The sequence below is a fragment of the Martes martes genome (assembly GCF_963455335.1).
Source record: "Martes martes genome assembly, chromosome: X".
Classification (NCBI taxonomy): domain Eukaryota; kingdom Metazoa; phylum Chordata; class Mammalia; order Carnivora; family Mustelidae; genus Martes; species Martes martes.
This window is the reverse complement of record NC_137897.1, coordinates 49,942,123-49,963,047: the sequence shown is the minus strand read 5'-3', so window position 1 is coordinate 49,963,047 and position 20,925 is coordinate 49,942,123. Positions and strand designations below refer to the sequence as shown.

The following is a 20,925-nucleotide window of genomic DNA, read 5'->3' as shown; positions in this document are numbered from 1 at the left end:
CCCATTAGTTAGGATCTTGTTGAGAATCTTAGAATCCATATTCATCAGGGATATTAGTTTGGAATTCTCCTTTCTGGTGGGTTCTTTTCCTGGTTTAGGGCTCAGGGTAATGCTGGCTTCATAGAAAGCATCTGGAAGTATCCCTTCTGTTTCTATTTTTTGAAACAGCTTTAGGAGAGTAGGTATTATTTATTCTTTGAATGTTTGGTAGAATTCCCCAGGGAATCTTTCAGGTCCTGAGCTCTTGTTTTGGGGGAGGTTTTTGATTACTGATTCAATCTTGTTACTAGATATTGGTCTATTCAGGTTGTCAATATCTTCCTGATTCAGTTTTGGAAGTTTGTGTGTTTCCAGGAATGCATTCATTTCTTCTAAGTTTCTTAATTTATTGGCATGTAACTGTTGAAAATAAATTATGATGATTGTTTCTATTTCTTGGTGTTAGTTGTGATCTCTCCCCTTTCATTTATAATTTTAATAATTTGGGTTCTCTCTCTTTTCTTTTGGATCAGTTTGGCCAGTGGTTTATAGATCTTATTGATTCTTTCAAAGAACCACCTTCTAGTTTCATTGACATGCTCATGGATCAGAAGAATCAACATTGTTAAAATGTCTATACTGCCTAAAGTAAACTATACTTTCGATGCCATCCTGTTCAAAATTGCACTGCATTTTTCAAAATGCTGGAACAAACAATACTAAAATTTTGATGAAACCAGCAGATACCCTAAAAAAGAAAAACAAAACTGGGTACATCATGTTGCCTGATTTCAAGCTTTACTACAAAGCTGTGATCACCAAGACGGCATGGTATTGGCACAAAAACAGACATATAGACCAGTGGAACAGAGTAGAGAGCCCAGATACAGACCCTCAACTTTATGGTCAAATGATCTTCGACAAAGCAGGAAAAAATATACAGTGGAAAAAAGACAGTCTCTTCAATAAATGGTTTGGGAAAATTGGACAGTTATGTATAGCATAACGAAACTTGACCATTCTCTTACACCGTTCACAAAGATAAACTCAAAATGGATAAAAGACTTCAACGTGAGGCAACAATCTATCAAAATCCTAGAGGAGAACATATGCAGTAACCTCTTCGACATCGGCCACAGCAACTTCTTTCAAGATATGTCTCCAAAGGCAAAGGAAACAAAAGCGAAAATGAACTTTTGGGACTTCCTCAAGATCAAAAGCTTCTGCACAGCAAAGGAAACAGTCAATAGGAGGAAACCCACAGAATGGGAGAAAATATTTACAAATGACACTATAAACAAGAGTTGAAATCCACGATCTATAAAGAACTCATCAAACTCAACAGTCAAGAAAAAGATAATCATGTCACACAATATGCAGAAGACATGAACAGACACTTATCCAAGGAAGACATACAAATGGCTAACAGATATAATGAAAAAATTTTCATTATCATTAGCCATCAGCGAGATTCAAATCAAAACCACATTGAAATGCCATCTTATGCCAATAAGAATGGCCAAAATTAACAAGACAGTAAACAACATGTGTTGGAGAGGATGTGGAGAAAGGGGAACCATCTTACACTGTTGCAGGGAATGCAAGTTGGTGCAGCCACTTTGGAAAACAGTGTGGAGATTCCTTAAGAAATTAAAAATAGGGATGGGGGCAAGATGATGGAGAAGTAGGAGATGCTGTCTCAACTTTTCCCCTAAAGTGAGCTGATTATCTACCAGAGCACTCTGAACATCCATGAAATCAGCCTGAGATGTAGGATTATACACTTCTGCATCTCTACAGGGGAAGAAGATGCCAGTGGTGAGTTAAAGCAGTGGAGTTTGAACAATCAGACTTATATTTGAGAATAAACAGAAGGGGGAGGCAGACACCAGAAGCAACCCATTGGAAAGCAATACCCCAATATGAGAGTGCCCTATGATTGGGGAACAGCATTAACTTGAAATCTGGTTAAAAGCACTCAAAAAGAGCAAAAGGTCTTAAGGGGCAACTGGTAGAATCAGGCAGTTACTATCACAGGCTTAAGCCCATGGACCCAGGACAGCTATCGACAGTGACCACTCATGCCAGAGAGAGTGCAGCAAAGCCTCCAGGCCACGGGCCCTGAGCCCCAGGTGGGCATGAGAGAGTATGGGTGGACACCAGTCAGCACTCTCTAGAACCACAGCCTTTTTCACTGTGCATGCATGCTGCATGACTGACCAGGGCCTGGGCCATGCTCCACATACTTCCCTGAGAGAGGTCCGTGTTGGCACTAGCCAGTGGTCTCTAGGACTGGCCGAGGGTCTGAACACTCCCAGCTAGGGCCAGAATGAAGATCTCATTACTATGTCTGGTTGGGATCTCTCCGACGGTCTGGACCTGCCCAGAGAGCAGCCCGGCAAAGTCAGCCACTGGAAGCAGGCTCCCTGAACCAATATTGCTCACAGCTTTGGTGGCATGGGGGTACAGAGACAAGTAGGAGATCCTGCGACCCCTGAGACAGTGGCTATGGATGTGCTCTGCTGGTGGGAGGTGGCAGATGGGGAATCTGTGTGCTGTGAACCATCCAGAGGGGAACAGACTGAGGCTTCTCTCTGAAATGGAGGACTACGCGCAGTTTGCTTTACTCTAATCCTCCAAAGAACTGACAACAGCCGCCAAGGGGGGAAAGAAAGGAAAATACAAAAAACAAAAACAAAACAGGTATAGAGAATGTCCAGAAAACAAAAGCCTGAAAGGCCGGTTTCCTCAGAGCCCAGCCCCTTCTTAGAGGGCAGGAGAACTCAACCCAAGCAAGGCTGCCTGAAAAACAATGCAGCAGGCCCCTCCTCCAGAAAGCCAGCCAAAAAAATGAGAGGACAACCACCACAGGGTCCCCATAAAACTGCAAAACCCCGATATTAAGGGAAAAGAAGATATTAAGCTCCCAGTATTGCCCTTAAACCTGTATATTTCTCAGATACAACTTTATTTTTTAATACATTCACACTATTCTTATTATTTTTCTTTTTTTTAATTTTTAACCTATTTACCATCATAACGAGAGGATCAATGCAACAAATTCCATAATAACCTTTGAACTTGAACTTTTTTGAGACATATATCTGTGTTTTCTTTTGCTTTTCTATTTTTCTTAATATTCATTTAGAGAAAAACTTAAAGGTAATCCTCTCCCTAATCAATACTACCCCTATATATAAACCAGTTTTAATCCCCCTTTATCTCTGGAAATTTGAGTCCTTTAACAAAGATATCAAGATACAGCCAGAAAGAATCAAAATAACCTTCCTCGCCCACACTGATGATTTATAACCACCCTCCCATCTTTTTCTTCTGTCTGTGTTTCTGTGTATTTGTTTTTGTTCTGGTATTATGTAAATCTTATACTTGGGCTTCATTTTGGCCGGGTTCTTTTTTTCTTGTCATTTACTCTTGTTGGTCTTTTTCTTTGTCTGTTTCAGTTCATATGCCTTATAAATCCTACCTTTGGGGCCCATTCTGGCTGGGTCTTCTCTGTTTTTTTTTTTTCTTTTTCTTTTCTTTTTCACCCTCTTTCTCTCTCTCTCTCTCTCTCTCTCTCTCTTTTCTTTCTTTTTGGCAGGGACTCCTGATTGCTCAAAGCGTTCCAGAGTGCATCTTGCCTGGATCATGGTTGATACATTCAGCTACACATCCCCTCAGCCCTCTCTAACCAAAATGACTAGGAGGAGGAATGCCCAACAGAGGAAAAATTCAGAGACTGTGCCCTCTCCATCAGCTATTGGATATGGACATAAACAGTATGTTCGAAAGGGAATTCAGGGTAACAATTACCCAGGCAAGGGCTAGGTTGGAGAAAACCATTAATGACAACATGGACTCGATTAGGGCAGAAATGAAAGCCACCAGGGAAGAAGTTAAAATTGCTATCAACGAGTTCCAATCTATTCTAAATTCTCTAATAGCTAGGATAACTGAAGCAGAAGATAGAATTAGTGATCTAGAGGACAAACTGATAGAGAAAAAGGATCAGGAGGAGGCCTGTAACAAACAGCTGAGAAGCCACAAAAACAGAATTAGGGAAATAAATGATGCTATGTAATGTTCCAAAGTCAGAATTATTGGAATCCCTGAGGAGGAGGAGAAAGAAAGAAGACTAGAGGGTAGAGTTGAACAAATTCTCCATGAAAATTGTTCCAATCTGTGGAATGTTCCAGAACCAGCATTCATGTCCTAGAGGCAGAAAGGTCTACCCCCAAGATCATAGAATCTAGAAATACCTTGAGACACCTGATTGTGGAACTAATGAATCATAATTTTAGACAGGAGCTCTTGAGAGCAGCTAGGGATAAGAGATTCCTTATGTACAGAGGAAGGCCCATCAGAATAACATCAGACCTGTCCACAGAAACCTGGCAAGCCAGAAAGGGCTGACAAGACGTATTCAGGGCACGAAATGAAAAGAACATGCAGCCAAGAATACTTATCCAGCAAGGCTGACATTCAAAATGGATGGAGAGAGGGGCGCCTGGGTGGCTCAGTGGGTTAAAGCCTCTGCCTTTGGCTCGGGTCATGGTCTCAGGGTCCTGGGATCGAGCCCCGCATCAGGCTCTCTGCTCAGCTGGGAGCCTGCTTCCTGCTCTCTCTCTCTGCCTGCCTCTCTGCCTACTTGTGATCTCTCTCTCTGTCAAATAAATAAATAAAATCTTAAAAAAAAGCTACAAAATGGATGGAGAGATAAAGAACTTCCAAGACTGGCAATGTTCAAAAGAGTATGTGACCACCATGCTGGCACTACAAGAAATATTAAGGGAGGGTTCTATAGAAGAAGAAAGAACCCAAGAGTGTCATAGAACAGAAATTTACAGAGACAATCTATAGAAACAAGGACTTTACAGGCAACGTGATGTCAATAAAAATGTATCTCTCAATAATCACTCTGTACATGAATCGCCTAAGCACTCCCATAAAATAGCACAGGGTTGCAGATTGGATAAAACGACGGGACCCATCCATATGTTGTCTACATGAGACCCATTTTGAACCTAAGGATACATCCAGACTGAAAGTGAAGAGATGAAGCATCTTTCATGCCAATGGGCCTGAAAAGAAGCCTGGGGTAGCGATTCTCATACCAGATAAATTAGATTTTAAACTAAAGACTGTAGTCAGAGATACAAAAGGACACTACATCATTCTTAAAGGGTCTATCCACCAAGAAGATCTAACAATTGTAAATATTTATGCCCCCAATACAAGCAGCCAACTACATAAGCCAACTATTAATCAAGATAAAGACTCATATTGATATAAATACATTAATAGATGGGGATCTTAACACAGCACTCTCAGTAATAGACAGATCATCCAAAGAGAAAATCAATAAGGAAACAACAGCAATTGAATGGGTCCTGCTTTTTTATCTGATCTGAAACCCTGTGCCGTTTGATGGGAGCTTTCAGTCTGTTCATGTTGACAATAACTATTGAAAGATGAATTTAGTGCCATAATATTGCTTATAAAGTCCCTGTTTCTGTAGATTGTCTCTGTAAATTTCTGGTCTATATTCTTCTTTTACAGACTCCCCACTATATTTCTTGCAGGGCCGGCTTGGTGGTCAAATATTCTTTCAGTTTCTCCCTGCCCTGGAAGCTCTTTATCTCTCTGTCCATTATGAATCACAGCCTTGCTGGATAGAGTATTCTTGGCTGCATGTTCTTCTCATTTAGTACCCTGATTATGTCTTGCCAGCCTTTTCCGGCTTGCCAGGTCTCTGTGGATATGTCTGATGTTATTTCAATGTTCCTCCCTCTGTATGTCAGAAATCTCTTACCCCTAACTGCTCTCCAGATATCTTCTGTCCCTCTAAGATTTGCAAGTTTCTCTGTTATATACTGGGGTGTTGATCTGTTTTTATTGATTTGGAAGGGGTCATTTCTGCCTCTTGGACAAGAATGCTTGTTTCCTTCCCCAGATTAAGGAAGTTCTGAGCTATGATTTGCTTATATATACCTTCTAGCCCTCTCTCTCTCCACCCTCTTAGGGATCCCAATAATTCTGACATTGCAATGTTTCATGGTGCCATTGATCTCTCTAAGTCTTTTCTCATGGGCTTCTAGCTATCTATCCCTATCTTCTTCAGCTTCCTTCCTTTCTATCAGCTTATCTTCTATATCACTAATTTGTTCTTCTGTGTCATTTACCCTGGCTGTTAGAGTATCCAGTTTAGAATGCATCTCATTCATAGCATTTTTAAATTTGGCCTGATTAGATTACATTTCTGCCCTTAGAGATTCTTTCTTGTTGCTAATGTTTTTCTCAGGCCTAGCTGTTGACTTCATAATTTGTACCCTGAAGTCTATCTCTGACATCTTGCTTGAATCCATATCCCTTAGATCTGTAGCAGAGCACATCGTCTCTGGTTCTTTTCTTTTTTGGGAGTTCCTCCTCCTAGGTATTCTGTTGAGGGATGGTTGAGGGAATTGCAGAGTCCAAAATATCAACCACAACCAAAGCAAAATGCACCTACAAAAAAATCTGAAGTGGTAGAAACTACCACAGATATGCCACCAAAGCCAAGATGATCCAAAACAATAAAAAAGAAAAGAGATAAGAGAAAAAATAAAGAGGGGATCGGGAGAAAGATTACAATCTCTCAGTGTGAACAGAGCAGGGGGTGTGGCTGTTCCTGCTTGATTTTTGATCAGTGTGTTAGAAGACACTATTTCCCAAAATTGCAAAGAAATCAGAACTTACATGTATACCAAGATAAAATTGAATAGAGTGAAAAACAGGCTTATATGGGGCATAAATCTATAAAAATATATAGAAAATAGAAATAAGAGTTATAGAAATAAAAATAAAAATAGAAACAAATATAGAAAAAGAAAATTAAATTTAAGTGACTTAAAAATATAGGCTGTGAAATACAAATCTTTTTGAAATGGAAGCAGGGTTAAAAAAAGGAAAGAAATGGGGCACCTGGGTGGCTCAGTGGGTTAAATCCTCTGTCTTCAGCTCAGGTCATGGTCCCAGGGTCCTGGGATCGAGCCCCGCATCAGCCTCTCTGCTCTGCAGGGAGCCTGCTACCTCCTTTCTCTCTCTCTCTGCCTGCCTGTCTGCCTACTTGTGATCTCTGTCTGTCAAATAAATAAATAAAATCTTTTTAAAAAGGAAAGAAAAGGGACGCCTGGGTGGCTCAGTTGGTTAAGCGGCTGCCTTCGGCTCAGGTCATGATCCCAGTGTCCTGGGATCGAGTCCCACATCGGGCTCCTTGCTCGGCGGGGAGCCTGCTTCTCCCTCTGCCTCTGCCTGCCACTCTGTCTACCTGTGCTCGCTCGCTCTCTCTCTCTAACAAATAAATAAGTTAAAAAAAAAAAAGGAAAGAAAAAATAAGAAAAGAAACTAAAAACGAAATTTAAAATTTTTGTCTGAAATATGAGCGAGCCAGAAGGGAACAACTGGAGCTCCCTGTATTATTTTCCTCTGGCACTGGAATTTTACAGTATTGTGGCAAGTAAGCTCATCATTCATAATCTGCCTTCTGGGTGAGGGGTATGCCTCTTAGCTTCTCAGGAATCTTTTCCTGGGTGAAGTTGTCCCATCCCTTATCAGGGGGATGGGCTTAATGTGAGCGGGTTGGCTGTGTAGCTTTTGTTCCCTGTTGTCTTTCTGCTTCTCTTTAGAGGGTCAGAGCAAACGTGGCCCTTCAGGAATCTCCGGCCCAGAGCTGCAATGTCGAAGTCCACCCCTCACCCCCATCAAACTCTCCAGGCCAATCCTTCTCCACCTCTGCATGTACCAGACTCTACACACTCACGTAATTCGTGCCTGCCCCATCTCTCCCAGGGGAGTCATGGGGACCTGCAAGTATCTCTGTTTTGTGACTCTGCAATTGGTAACATCCATTGGCTCATACGTGCACCCTCTTCCACATCTCCCAGGTTATATTGTGTGCTGCCCCAGTGTCCCTTGGGGGTCACACTGCCCTGAATGCTGTTGCCCAGTCATGGGAGCAGGTCTTTATGTGTCAAACTGCTGAATCCCGTGATTCCCACCAGGTGCTCTTCTCCCAAGGGAGCCATCTGCACCCGTGAGCACATCTGCACCATGTGACTCCACAACTGCCAGCAGCTGTGGGCTCGCATGTGCACCCTCCTCTGCAGCTCCTAGATCACACTGTGCTGCCCCACCCCTGGGTGGCCCCAGCGTCTCCTCATAGGCCACTCTGCCCTGAAAGCTGTCCCTGTCATGGGTGCAAGCAGTTCTGTATCTCCCCTAAGATGTTTGACAGCCCGCACCTTCTAGTCTTTTTCAGGGTGGTCAGGCAGAGGGCGGCCTTCCTAACAGCTTGGCTCACAGTTTATGGTGTTCAGAGCGGAAAGTCCTCTCTGGGCTTCCTGACCACAACCAGTCCCCCTACTCCATTGCTTAAGCATTCCATTGGTTTAGGCTCTCCCATTCTTCCTGAGTCTTCTGGAACTCCAAAACCACAATGGTCCACCTAGAATTCTGCCCTACTCATCCCCTGTGCCCTTTTCAGAAGGGGGTGCCTCTCACTAGAGTGGATTTCCAAGGCTTTCAATTTTTTTGCTCCAGTGTTATATCAATTTCCAGTGGCAGGCTTGTGGAGGCTTCCTCCCCACTATGCTTCTCTTCCGATATTTCCCCCAAAGATTCAAGATTCCACACCTCCTACTTCAAAAAAAGTAGTCATTTTTCTGCTTGTGGAGATCCAGATAAATCTACTTACATCTCAGGTTGAATTCATGTGTATTCAGAATGGTTTGATAGATATCCAGCTATACTTGAGGGACTAGATGAAATGAGGTCCTCCACTCAGTCACCATCATGTCCCCCTCTCCCAAAGTCCCTGTTCCTGTGTAAATTTCTGGTCTATATTACTCATGGGGCATGTCTTCACTTATAGGATCCCTCTTCATATTTCTCACAGGGCTGGCTTGGTAGTCACATATTCTTTCAGCTTCTGAGTGTCCTGGAAACTCTTTATCTCTCCTTCCATTCTGAATGAGAGCCTTGCTGGATAAAGTATTCTTGGCTGCACGTTCTTCTCATTTAGTACCCTGAATATGTCTTTCCAGCCCTTTCTGTCTTGCCAGGTTTCCATGGTTAGGCCTAATGTTATTCTGATGTTCCTCTCTCCATACATAAGAAATCTCTCCCTAGCTGCTCTCAGCATAGCTTCTTTGGCTCTAAGATTTGAAAGCTTCACTATTGTATGTCAGAGTATTCATCTATTTTTATTGATTTTGGGAGGGGTCCCCTCTGCCTCATGGACATGAATGCTTGTTTCCTTCCAAGATTAGGGAAGTTTTCAGTAATGATTTTCTCAAATAGCCTTCTAGATTCTCTCTCCACCTCCTCTGAGATCCCTGTAATTTGGATATTGGTTTGTTTCAAGGCATTATTAAATTCCTGAAGCCTTCCTTCATGGGCAATTAGTTGTCTTTCTCTCTTTTCCTCCACTTCTTTCCTTTCCATCAGCCTGTCCTCTAGATCACTTATTCTCTCTTCTGTCTCATTTACCCTAGCTGTTAGAGCATCCAGTTTAAACTGCATCTCATTCATAGCATGGTTTGGCCTCCTTAGATCTCATTTCCACCCTTAAAGATTCTGTATTTTCATTTATGCTTTTTCAAGCCTAGCCATTAACTTTTTTTTAAAGATTTTTATTTATTTATTTGACAGACAGAGATCACAAGTAGGCAGAGAGGCAGGCAGAGAGAGAGGAAGGGAAGCAGGCTTCCCATTGAGCAGAGAGCCCAATGTGGGGCTCAATCCCAGGACCCTGGGATCATCATGACCTGAGCTGAAGGCAGAGGCTTTAACCCACTGAGCCACACAGGTGCCCCAGCCATTAACTTTTTGATTGCTATCCTGAATTTTATCTCTGACATCTTGCTTATATCCATATCGATTAGCTCTGTTGCAGAGAACACTGCCTCTGGTTCTTTCCTTTATTCTGCCCAGGGAAGGATGGCTGAGTGAATGAACAGAGTCCAAAATATCAACCATGAGCCAAGACATAGTCACCCTGGAAAAAATGTGGAGTGATTTGAAGCCATCAAAGAAAAGGAAATAAACCCAAGATGAGCCAAAACAATAAAAAGGGGGGGTAGATACTATAATCTCATAGGGTAGACAAAGCAGTGTGATCTTCTTGTTCCTGATTGAATTTTGGCTATAGTGAAAAAAGGACTTGAGTGAGGCATAAATCTATAAAATGTGGATGTGAGGGGAAAAAAGTTAAAAAGTGATTTAAAAATATAAGGTGGTATGGGGCGCCTGGGTGGCTCAGTGGGTTAAAGCCTCTGCCTTCAGCTCAGGTCATGATCCCAGGGTCCTGGGATCAAGCCCCACATCTGACTCTCTGCTCTGTAGGGAGGCTGCTTCCTCCTCTCTCTCTCTCTCTCTGCCTGCCTCTCTGCTTACTTGTGCTCTCTGTCTGTCAAATATAAATAAAATCTTTAAAAAAATCATGTAAAAATATAAGGTGGTAAAATAAGACTCTGGTTGCAATGGGGAAAATGTTTATAAAAAGAAGAAATATAAAATTTTAGACTAAGGGATAAATGATTTGGGAGGAAACACCTGGAACTCAGTATATTGTTTTCCCCTGGTGCTGGAGTTTTACAGTCCTGTGAGATATATAAGCTTGTCATTCACCAGTTTTTCCAGTCTGTCTTCAAGGGGAGGGGCCTGCTGTTTTGGCTTTCCAGTGTCTTGCTTGGGTGGAGTTACCCCACCCCTTGTCAGGGGGATGGGCTTAAGGTTAGCTGGTCCTCTGTGTGGCTTTTATTCCCTGGTGGCTTTCTTCACCTCTTCAGAAGGTCAGAACAAAACCAGCTGTGCCAGGATCTCTGGCCCAGAGCTGCAAAATCATGGTACCCCTTCTTCAGTAAACCCTCCAAGTCAACCATACTTCTTTAGTAAACCCTCCAAGTTAAACCATCTCCACTTCTGTGTTCACCAAACCCACATACTCTCATCGTTTGCCCCCACTGCAATTATCCTGGGTGGAGCCCCCAGGGTCCATGAGCGACACTTCACTTTGTGTCTTTGCAACTGTGAGCTACTGGGGGCTTGCATGCATGCCCTGCTTCACTGCTCCCAGGTCACAGCTGGGTCTCCTTTCTGGGACCACCACTGCCCTGAGAGCTGTTGCTCAGTCATAGGCTCAGCTGTTTTGTCACTCCCAGGGGATGTTAAATGGCCCACATGTCCCAGTCTTTTTCAGAGTGCTTAGGAAGAGAGCAATCTCCCTACTGGTCTGCCTTGCAGTTTATGGTAACTGGAGCTGAGAGTCCCTTCTGGGCTCACTGACCATAACCAGTTTCCCCACTCCACTGCTTGGACACTCTTTCAGATCAGGCAGCCCTGTTTTTCTTTGTTTCCTGGTATCCTGAGACCACAGTGATGCATGTAAAATTCTGCTATTTTAATCCCTGTTCCCTTTTCAGAAAGGGATGTCTCTCCCTGGAGAAGGTTTCTAATGGTTCTGATTTTTGCACTTCTGATAGCCAGCTTATGAAGGCTCCATCCCCTGTCTCTTTATCTTCCAACATTTCCTGAAGATTCATGATTCTGCTCTTCCTACCTTGCAAAAAGTTGTTGTTTTTCCATTTGTAGAGTTCCAGATATATTTTCTTACATCTCAGGCTGAATTTATGTGTGTTCAGAATGGTTTCATAGATATACAGTTAAATATGAGGGACTAGATGAACTGAGGTTCCTTACTCTCCCACCATCTTGACTCTTCCCCTTTTTTTAAATTTAAAGTCAATTAACCAACATGTATTATATCATGAGTTTCAGTTGTAGTGTTCAAGAATTCATCATTTGCATATAACAACTGTTGTTATTATTATTGTCCGAAAACAAATAACCAGTCAAGGGCAGAACACAGATTTATATCCAGGCCTGAATCTAAAGCTTGTGTTCCTTCCTAATATTGCTATGCTTAATACAGAAACAGGTTGTAGGGTGAGCACTGCCACAAACTGGTTCTATGACTTAGTGTGATATATTGTATCACTTTGAATCTCATTAGTTTCTCATCTGTAAATTGGGATAAGGATAGGTGAAGTTCAGATTGTTCTGCATGTAATATAGAGGGGGAAAATGGATGTCTAGATAGGAGGGGCTCTAAATAGTTAGTTAATTGACCAATACAAGTCAGTTTCATCCTTTGCAAGACAGTTGAACAGGTATACCAAGAACCCTCAATATGTTTATGCTCTTTAGACTGGGAAGCCCCAGTCAGGCAGTGTGGAATAGTGGGTGGCATTAGAGAGCCATGCATTCAAGTGTTAACATCCTATTTACTAGTTCTGTGGTCTTAGGCAAGTTAATACCCGAACCTCAATTTCTTTTTTTTTTTTTTATTCTACAAATAGGATAATAACACCCAATGTTTTTACCCTTTTCTAAGGTAACAAAATATAATAACATGAAAAGAAGTTTTGAATAAAGAAAAAATTTTCTCCCATTGTCCTATCCAAATAATACAGTACTCTTTGTGGTTCTGCACCACTGATAGTCACCTCTTAAGGCAGTATCCCCAGGAGAGAGAAACTAAAGACAAAAACAGGCTAAAGCCAGAGGCCAGTGTCTAGTGTGTAGAGCAAGAGCACCCATGGGATGGGCTGGAGCAAAGGTGAAAGCCAGGTACTGATGCAGAAGACAGGAGATGGGTAACAACTAGGCAGTACTTAAAAACCAGAGAGCACAGAGAGCCAGTGGGAGGAAAACAATGTGCTCTATAGGAGCCTCCTTCCAAATCTTTGTGGCTCTTTCATTTAGGCAGGCTTCAAATGGTGTTAAAGGTCTTTGAAACTGTGCCAGTATACTTTGTGCATGTATACTTTGAAAAATTCAACCTAATGTATATACTTTTTCATTGAGTATATCTTCAACATTTTCCATGTCACAAGTCTTCATAGTGATTCTTTTAATGGCTTCCTACATATTGCAATTTTGCTCATAGTCCAGAATGAATATTCCTGTGTATTAACTTTTTGTTTCCTCTAATTATTTCCTTAGAATAAATTCATGGGTGTGCTATTACTGAACCAGAGAGTATACAATTGGGATTTAACAACCCATGTACAGGTTTTATTTTTTAGGAAAAGAAATGAACTATAGTTCTTCCATTACCCTTCCTCTTCTGGAACTGAGGAATGGACCCTGTAGAGCAGTGCTGTCCAATTAACCACATGTGATGGTTTAAAGTTAAATTAATTAAAATTAATTAAAATTCAAAATTCAATTCTTCAGCTGCACTAGCCACATTTCAGGTACCCTGTATCTACATGTGCCTAGTGTATGGGAAAGTATAGATATAGAACATTTCCATCATTGTAGAAAATGTGATGGACAATGTTCCTTTAAAAGTTTCTCAAGGGTCATGTTTGGCATCTTAGGTGGGACTTATTTGTGGTGTGGGACTTTCCTGTGCACTGAGAGTTTATTTAGCACCTCTGGCCCATGCCCACTACATGCCAATAGTGCTCTCTCTTGAATCAGTCTAATTACAAAAACCATAAAATTATCCCCTTTTGAGACCCACTGACCTTCAATCTTAGAATAAAGGATCTTCTACTTTTGGGGGAGGCTTCAGGTTAGATCTGCCTGGAGAAAAAAAAAAAGCTTAGAAAGATGGCTTAGAAAGATAGACTTGGCTCAGGGCCTAAGTCCATATTCCATTCCCATTTTCCCCTCTTTTCCTGCTGGTCTGTTTCTTGCTTTTTGGTAATTGTAGGAACAAGACTCTGCAGATGGAGAAGATCAAGTCACGTTTGAAGGCTGAGTTTGAGGCCCTTGAATCAGAGGAGAGGCACCTGAAGGAATATAAGCAGGAGATGGACCTGCTGCTACAGGAGAAAATGGCCCATGTGGAGGAACTCCGACTGATCCATGCTGATATCAATGTGGTATGTGGATGGCTTCCCAAAGCCTACCTCTGGGCCCTTTGAGGAATAGACAGTAGTGAGTACTATGGCTTCTGCTTGAGATGTGGCTGTGGCCAACTTGGGGAAGTAAGCAATGGCTGTGATGGAATGGAAGAATCCAGGAGTTCTGAGATCTAGCTCTGGCTCTGTCACTGATTGACTGTATATGACTGAACAAGTCCCTTTTTCTCCTGGGCCCCATTTTCTCACTTTACTGTGACAGGGATTCAGTCACCTCTAAGGTCTCTTTCAGCACTAATGTGCTCTTATCCTGGGAGTCTGGGAGTTGAGAGATAGCCTTGGAGTAGTGCAGAGCAGGCAACTGCCTCTGAGGTCTATCTCAAAGGGCTCCAAATATTCCAAGTAGGCTAAACAATCCTTGCCAGCCTACTAAAGTGTAGCCCCCTCATTAGAATTTCTCTTTTGGAGATACCTGAAACAGGGGAATGAACTGCCTGCTAAGGTGATAAGTTCCCCAATTTTTGGAGTTATTCAAGGATAGTCTGAATGATCACCTGTCTGGGCTACAGTATTGATGCACCAGGAGGAAAGATGGAGGTGTTGACTTATAAAGTCCTTTCCAATCCTTAGAGCCTAGAACAATGAGAAACATTTTTTTTAGAAATTACATTTGAAAGAGTTGTTTCTATTCTTGGAAAACTTATTTCCATGGCAATACTTATTTCCTCATATTGCCAAGCCTGGGATCTTAAAGGAAATATGACTATGATTTGGATAGTAGGTACTTGGTATTTTCTATCATAAGATCACAGGATTCCAGGGTTTCATGAGCTTCTGCCAGCTAACAGAGTATACAAATCCAATACAAATAACAAAATATTAGCCACAGAGGGGCTGAAAATCTAAGTGGAAGTCAAACTTAAGCATGAACCCAGTTCACCTGAAAAGGTTCCTGAAACATAGATTATTGGAGTCTACCCCAGGATTTCTGATTTCTATATGTCTGGGGCTGTGCTTAAGAATTTGCATTCCTAATGAGTTTACAGATGATGCTAATGCTGCTGATTTGGTGACCACATTTTGAAAACCAGCCTTGGAAGCTTAAGCCCTGAGTCTTTGTCTATGCTTTCCCCCATAAGAAACATATCTCTGGGGAAGTTTCTTAAGTTTCTTCTTTCTGAGTCTCAATTCTCTGATCAGTAAAATGATGGTGGGATGGACTAAATGAGCTCTTAAGTGCTCATTTAAGGTGCTATATTTGAAAAATAACTAACATTTATTGAGAGTTTACTCTGCGGTAGCCTCTGTACTGAGAGCTTTATATGAATTCAATCACTGAATCTTTATAAGATTTATATGAGGTAGAAACTATTATTCTTTTTCCAAACCAGGCAGTGAGTTTTCTCAAGTTTATTGTTTCTCATATCACAGAGACAATGGAGAATATGCCCTGTTTACTCAAATCAGTCTGGATTAGAGATGTAGAAACTATTGTTATCACCTTTATAAAGATGAAAAAAAAAAAAAAAAGCTAAGGCTTGACAAGAGTCACATAGAATAAATACATGGCAAATGAAGGACTTGACCATAGATTGGTCTGGATCTGGAGCCTGGGCTATTTTATTCACTTAGCTGTAGAGCCTTGCAGAGAATGATAGTGTCTTTTCTCTGTACCTACCTCACTCTGTGTTCCAGATGGAAAACACCATCAAACAGTCTGAGAATGACCTAAATAAGTTGCTAGAGTCTACCCGGCGGCTACATGATGAGTATAAGCCACTGAAGGAACATGTTGATGCCCTACGCATGACTCTAGGCCTGCAGAGGCTCCCTGACCTATGTGAAGAGGAGGAGAAGCTCTCCTTGGAGTAAGCTGCCTATTTCCTGTCCCTGTAACTTACACACAACACACACACATACACACACAAACACATACACACACAAAAATACAGAGGTGCATATATACACATAAAGCCTTATTTAAAAGTCATGTAACCCAGTCCGAGCTTCAGGCCTGTTAGTGACTGACTCATTTTATGACCTTGGGCAAGTCTCTGTGTACCAAAGTTAGGATTATTAGACTAGTATTACCAGGTAATTTTTAAAATTCTTTGTGCAATTTTGATAACACAAGACTGTGTCTATGACTCTGTGTGTGTGTGTGTGTGTGCGCACGCGTGCACGCGCATGTGACTCAAGAGGTCACCTCACAAGTCAAGGTCTAACAGGGGTGTCTAGAAACCTTTGAAAACATAGAAGGCTGGGCATTTATGGTCTCCAGGGGCTAGCCTGGAACTTCATCTTAAGACCCAGAATTAAGAACTACACTAATCTTACAGAGAGAGTTCAATTCAGTAGAAGGAAGCACACTTCCTTAAAGTAGGGCAGGCTGCCTGTGAAAGTGGTGAGCATCATATTCCTAGAAGTATGTCAACAAAGGCCTGAGGATACTTAATGAGACTATTATAAGGGTACATGGGATGAACAGTAGGCAAATGCCCTTTAAGGACTTTGCTATCCCTGGTAGTCTTTATTTTCTGGATCTGTCAAAACCAAGGAGGAGGAAGATTACCCTTCCCAGCAGACAATGGCCCAGATACCCAAGGAGAAGAACCTTGACGTGGGGAGTGTGCAGAAACTTTCTATAGTGAGCCACAGCCCAACCCCTTTGGTTCTGTGGCATGGAGTCTTTAAGAGGGGCAAGGTTATCCTTGCTTTCAGAATGATCCAGCTAATGTCTTTCGTCTCCAAAGTTACTTTGAGAAGCAGAAAGCGGAGTGGCAGACGGAGCCTCAGGAGCCCCCCATCCCTGAGTCTCTGGCCGCTGCAGCCGCTGCTGCCCAGCAACTCCAAGTGGCTAGAAAGCAGGACACTCGGCAGACAGCCACCTTTAGGCAGCAGCCCCCACCTATGAAGGTAAGTGATCTGGCTAGGGGTTGTGGAGGAAGCAAAGTATCTTCATGGAGCCCCATGGAAGGCTAGGACTGGGGCTTTGTAGTTATCAATTTGGTGCCTTTCTAAAGTAGCTTTTGCTTGGGACACAGAGGAAGGGTTGGTGTATATGTGCTATAGCAGACCATCTGGTTTTATTGTTTCATATTCCCTAAGGGGCTACAATGCAGGAAAGTTGGTGGCTCTCCTAAGCATAATTTTTAAAAGTTAGAAATAAGACCTGTGCAAATATATAGTGATAATATGTTGTTAATGAGGTAGTCAGCAGGATTACAAAACTGGTTCCAAAAGCATTTGAGAAACAGATAACTATATAGTAAGAAAAGGAAAGGAATGCTGAACTAAGTTTGCAAAATTAAATACAGAACTGGTTGATGTCCTACAGGGCAATAAACTGTAACCTTTGTGATTATCTTTTCTTTGGAACAGAAATATTCTGCATTTCTACTGGGCAAAAACCATTTGTAGCTTATTAGCATAAATCACAGTTTGGGCCCTGATCAATAGTAAATAGTCAAACAAAGGGACAGTCTCCTAGAGCACGGGGTCAGCAAACTAGAACCCACAGGCCAAGTCTGACTTGCTCCCAGTTTTTGTAAATAAAGTTTTACTGGCATACACACATGTTTTTTGTGTTTATGTATTATCTGTAACTTCTTTCATGTAGAACAATTATAGTTGAGTAGTTGCAACTAACACAATGTAATCTGAAAAGCCTAAAATATTTACTCTCCTGGCATTTGCAGAGAAAGTTTACTGATACCTGTCCTAGAGAATTAAATAATCCTTAATAGGGCCTGTTGGTCCATGTTCCACTATAATGTTAAAATGATATGTAATTCTCATTTTGCCTTATTTCCAAATTCTGGATATTTTACCTCAATAACTTTCTTTGACCCTCATCTCCTTATAGCCTTTACTTCCCTTACATCTGGCACTGATCTCTTTACTTGGGTCTCACTTGTTGAGAAGTAGTAGTAATCTCTTCCTGTTGGGAAATCATAATTTCTTTCTGGGCCCTTGGGGATCAGAAGGCTGAACCATTGGCTAGAAGAATCTAATTACTAACTTTCTTTATCCTTTGTTCTTCCACCAGGCCTGCTTGTCATGTCATCAACAAATTCATCGAAATGCACCTATATGTCCTCTGTGCAAAGCCAAGAGTCGGTCCCGGAACCCCAAAAAGCCAAAACGGAAGCAGGATGAATGAAGAGATGGAGAACACATAGAGCTCTGCTACCATAACCCTTCCTCTTGGCCAGAGTGATTAATGTCCTGATTTGAAACCACCCTACCCCACCTCTACTGAGTTTCCTATTTGATGTGATGGAAACACAACCCCTCTCACTTTGCTCTTATTTCTTTCTTCTCTTGGGGTTTCTGACTTAAGAACTTGAGATACAGTTCAGGTGCCAGTGACAGTGTATCTGATGAGCCCTTCTCCCCCACCCACATTTCAATCCCTGCACTTGTTTGAAGCTGAGGGAAGGGCAGAAGGCCCAGATGTGATTCTCTGCCTCTTGTGTCTGAGGCCTGGGACCTAAGGGTTGAGGGCTGGAGGAGGACCTTGTTTCAGGTGAAGGCTCCAGTGTGCCCCCTCCCTGTACTTTTGCCTTAGGCTCTGAAGGGACAACAGTCTTCTTGCTGGACTTTCCAGTAGACTTGGTGTATATATCTTCCTCATACACCCCCTCATTTCATCTCATCTAAGCAAGGCCCAGAGGAAAGTTGGACAAGCCCTCCTTTTCATTCATTTGGGAGACCTGGCTGTTATTATGGAGTTCACTCCCATGCCAGTCTCCCAGATATGCTAAAGTTCTCAAATACATGTTGTGTGTCCAGAGATCCTGAGACCTGCAGGCCTTTCCCATTACCTTCATTTTTCAAATCAGTGGCAGAAGTTCCCTACAATGGAATCAGGGAGCCGCATCCACTCTGCAAGTCCTAAATAACTTGCTGCCTAAATCATTGGGCTCTACCGTGGGGGAAACTTAGGAAGAGAACGGCCCAGCACATCTGTTTTGCCAAATGTTCAAAACCATTTTTGTTCGAAACCATTATTCTGACATTTACTCAATGATATATCTTAGGGGTTAGAGGCATGAGTTGAGATTCAAGTGAGTGCCAACCATTTTACATATGTAAAAGGGTGGAACTTCCTTTCCATTCATCTCTCCCTCTCTTGGGTCTGCCCTCTTCTGTAAGGTAGCCTCAGCTCAGGTTAGCTGCAGGCTATCCCCTTTCCAATAGATTCTGTTGGTGGCCTTCCCCTATAAAAGAAAAGGCACTGGACTCCCTAGGCCCTACAGTTCTCCTCTCTACCAAAATCAGATCTCTAGTCAAGTCACCCTCAGACTTAAAGGACAGAAATGGGGGTTGTCTTTAAATCCAAGTCTCAGTCCCTGACTGGGGAAAAGGGGTATTTTCCCTTCCTTTCTTAACTGTAGTTTTAAGTTGCCACAGTGTTTTTTTTTTTATTCATACTATAAAAAGTTCCTCCACTCTTTGAAAGTGAGAGTGTTATGTCTGTACAAATTCTTTTAAATAAACATTTGTTCATTGGAGTGAATGCTGACAATTGTCTATAATTACCAAGTAATAGAAAAGATACAGTGACTTTTCCCCTTCTGGGTAGCTCTTAACTTTTACTCACTCAACCCTGTAAGTAAGGGAACCACACGTACCAGTGCACAATAATTTATTATTGTTATAATTCTCATTTATTCACTATTTACACTGTGCCAGGTCTCTGCAAGATGTTTCATGTACATGATTGTATTTAATTTTTAAAACAATCTTTCAAACTAAGTATTTTTATTACCATTCTCTGAAAAGGTAAACCAAAGCTCAGAGAAATTAAATAACTTGCCCAGAGTTGAATAACTGGTAAAATACTAAATAACTTAAATAAATAAATAAATAAATAAATAATAACTTAAATAAATAAATATTTAAATAACTGGTAAAGTAACTGGGCTTTAAAGAACTAAATTTCTTTAAAGAACCTTAAAGAAATTTCAAGATTTGAATCCAGATTTGATTCTGGAGCCCACTTGTTTCTACTTTTCTCTATGATCATTTTATTTCTTTAAGCCTTTCTCCCTTTTGAGATGGCTTGATGATAGGAGTAGTTGAAATAACTTTAAACTAGAAATTAAGGTCTAGGAATCCAGTGACTGATGCAGGAATACAATGGCCTGATTCCCCATAGAGATACACTAGGGAACAACAGTGAAAGACCATTCTAGTTTCAGAGCAAGACCATCCTAGTTTCAGAGTTCTCCATAGGGTGGACTGAGGTTTCCACTAAGATTGCACTGTAGTTCATCAGCACCCTCTGCTCAACCTTGCCTTCTCTAATGTTTCTCCTCTACAACTGTTAATTCCAAGGCCTCCCTAATTAACATCCTGTACATTAAGTAGTCCCATAGCTTCCCAGTAACCCATTAGCTGACCAAAATGCCTCTGTGCCTCAGTGTCCTCATCAGGAAAATGAAGAATATAAATAATACCCACTTCTGGGGCTATTGTAAGAGATGTTAGGTACATAGTAAGTACTCAATAAGTGTTAATTTCCTTCAGGTAGATTGAATGACTAGTCAAAGAAATACTATTTTTCTTACCTGATATTACACCATCACCCCAGATTTTGTTCATCTATGAGCATGATTTTGAGGTGGCCCAGGCTCACTGTGGGCAAAGGGAGGACACTCAGCTATGTGACTGGGGGTATATCCTAACCTGTATAGGCCTCAGTAGGTCCCTATAAGTATATGAGAGGTGGTTAATTGCTGTGCATCCTTGGACACTGGAGGTCAGCTGTGTTAATTCTAAAAGTCAATTTTCACACCACTGAATAGATCAGCCATTTCCCAGAGATGCTTCTGAATGGGAAGGAACAATCATGTGTTGAGCATCTACACCTGCTAGCCACTGAGTAGGGTTCTACTACCTTATTTAGTTTCCTTGGTTCATTTATCTATTGTGAAACAAACGAAAACTTAGTGGCTTTAAAGCCACTCATGATCTGCAATTTGTACAGGACTTGCTGGGAATAGCTTATTTATATTACATGTGATGTTGC

The 20,925-nt window shown here is 41.7% G+C and overlaps 1 protein-coding gene across 3 annotated transcripts in view; it reads left to right on the top strand.

Annotated features, from left to right (window-relative positions):
• ZC4H2 (zinc finger C4H2-type containing) overlaps positions 1-19,407 on the top strand; it is a 77,544-nt gene extending 58,137 nt beyond the window's left edge. For 2 of the 3 annotated variants that reach the window (XM_080795700.1, XM_080795701.1), the window contains 4 exons: positions 13,739-13,910; positions 15,585-15,757; positions 16,643-16,805; positions 17,938-19,407. In XM_080795700.1, the coding sequence (XP_080651826.1) occupies positions 13,739-13,910; positions 15,585-15,757; positions 16,643-16,805; positions 17,938-18,051 (622 nt within the window). In that variant the 3' untranslated portion in view covers positions 18,052-19,407. The remainder of the gene's footprint in view (positions 1-13,738; positions 13,911-15,584; positions 15,758-16,642; positions 16,806-17,937) is intronic. The other variant, XM_080795702.1, reaches the window with a different exon arrangement.
• Positions 19,408-20,925: the final 1,518 nt, after the last annotated feature.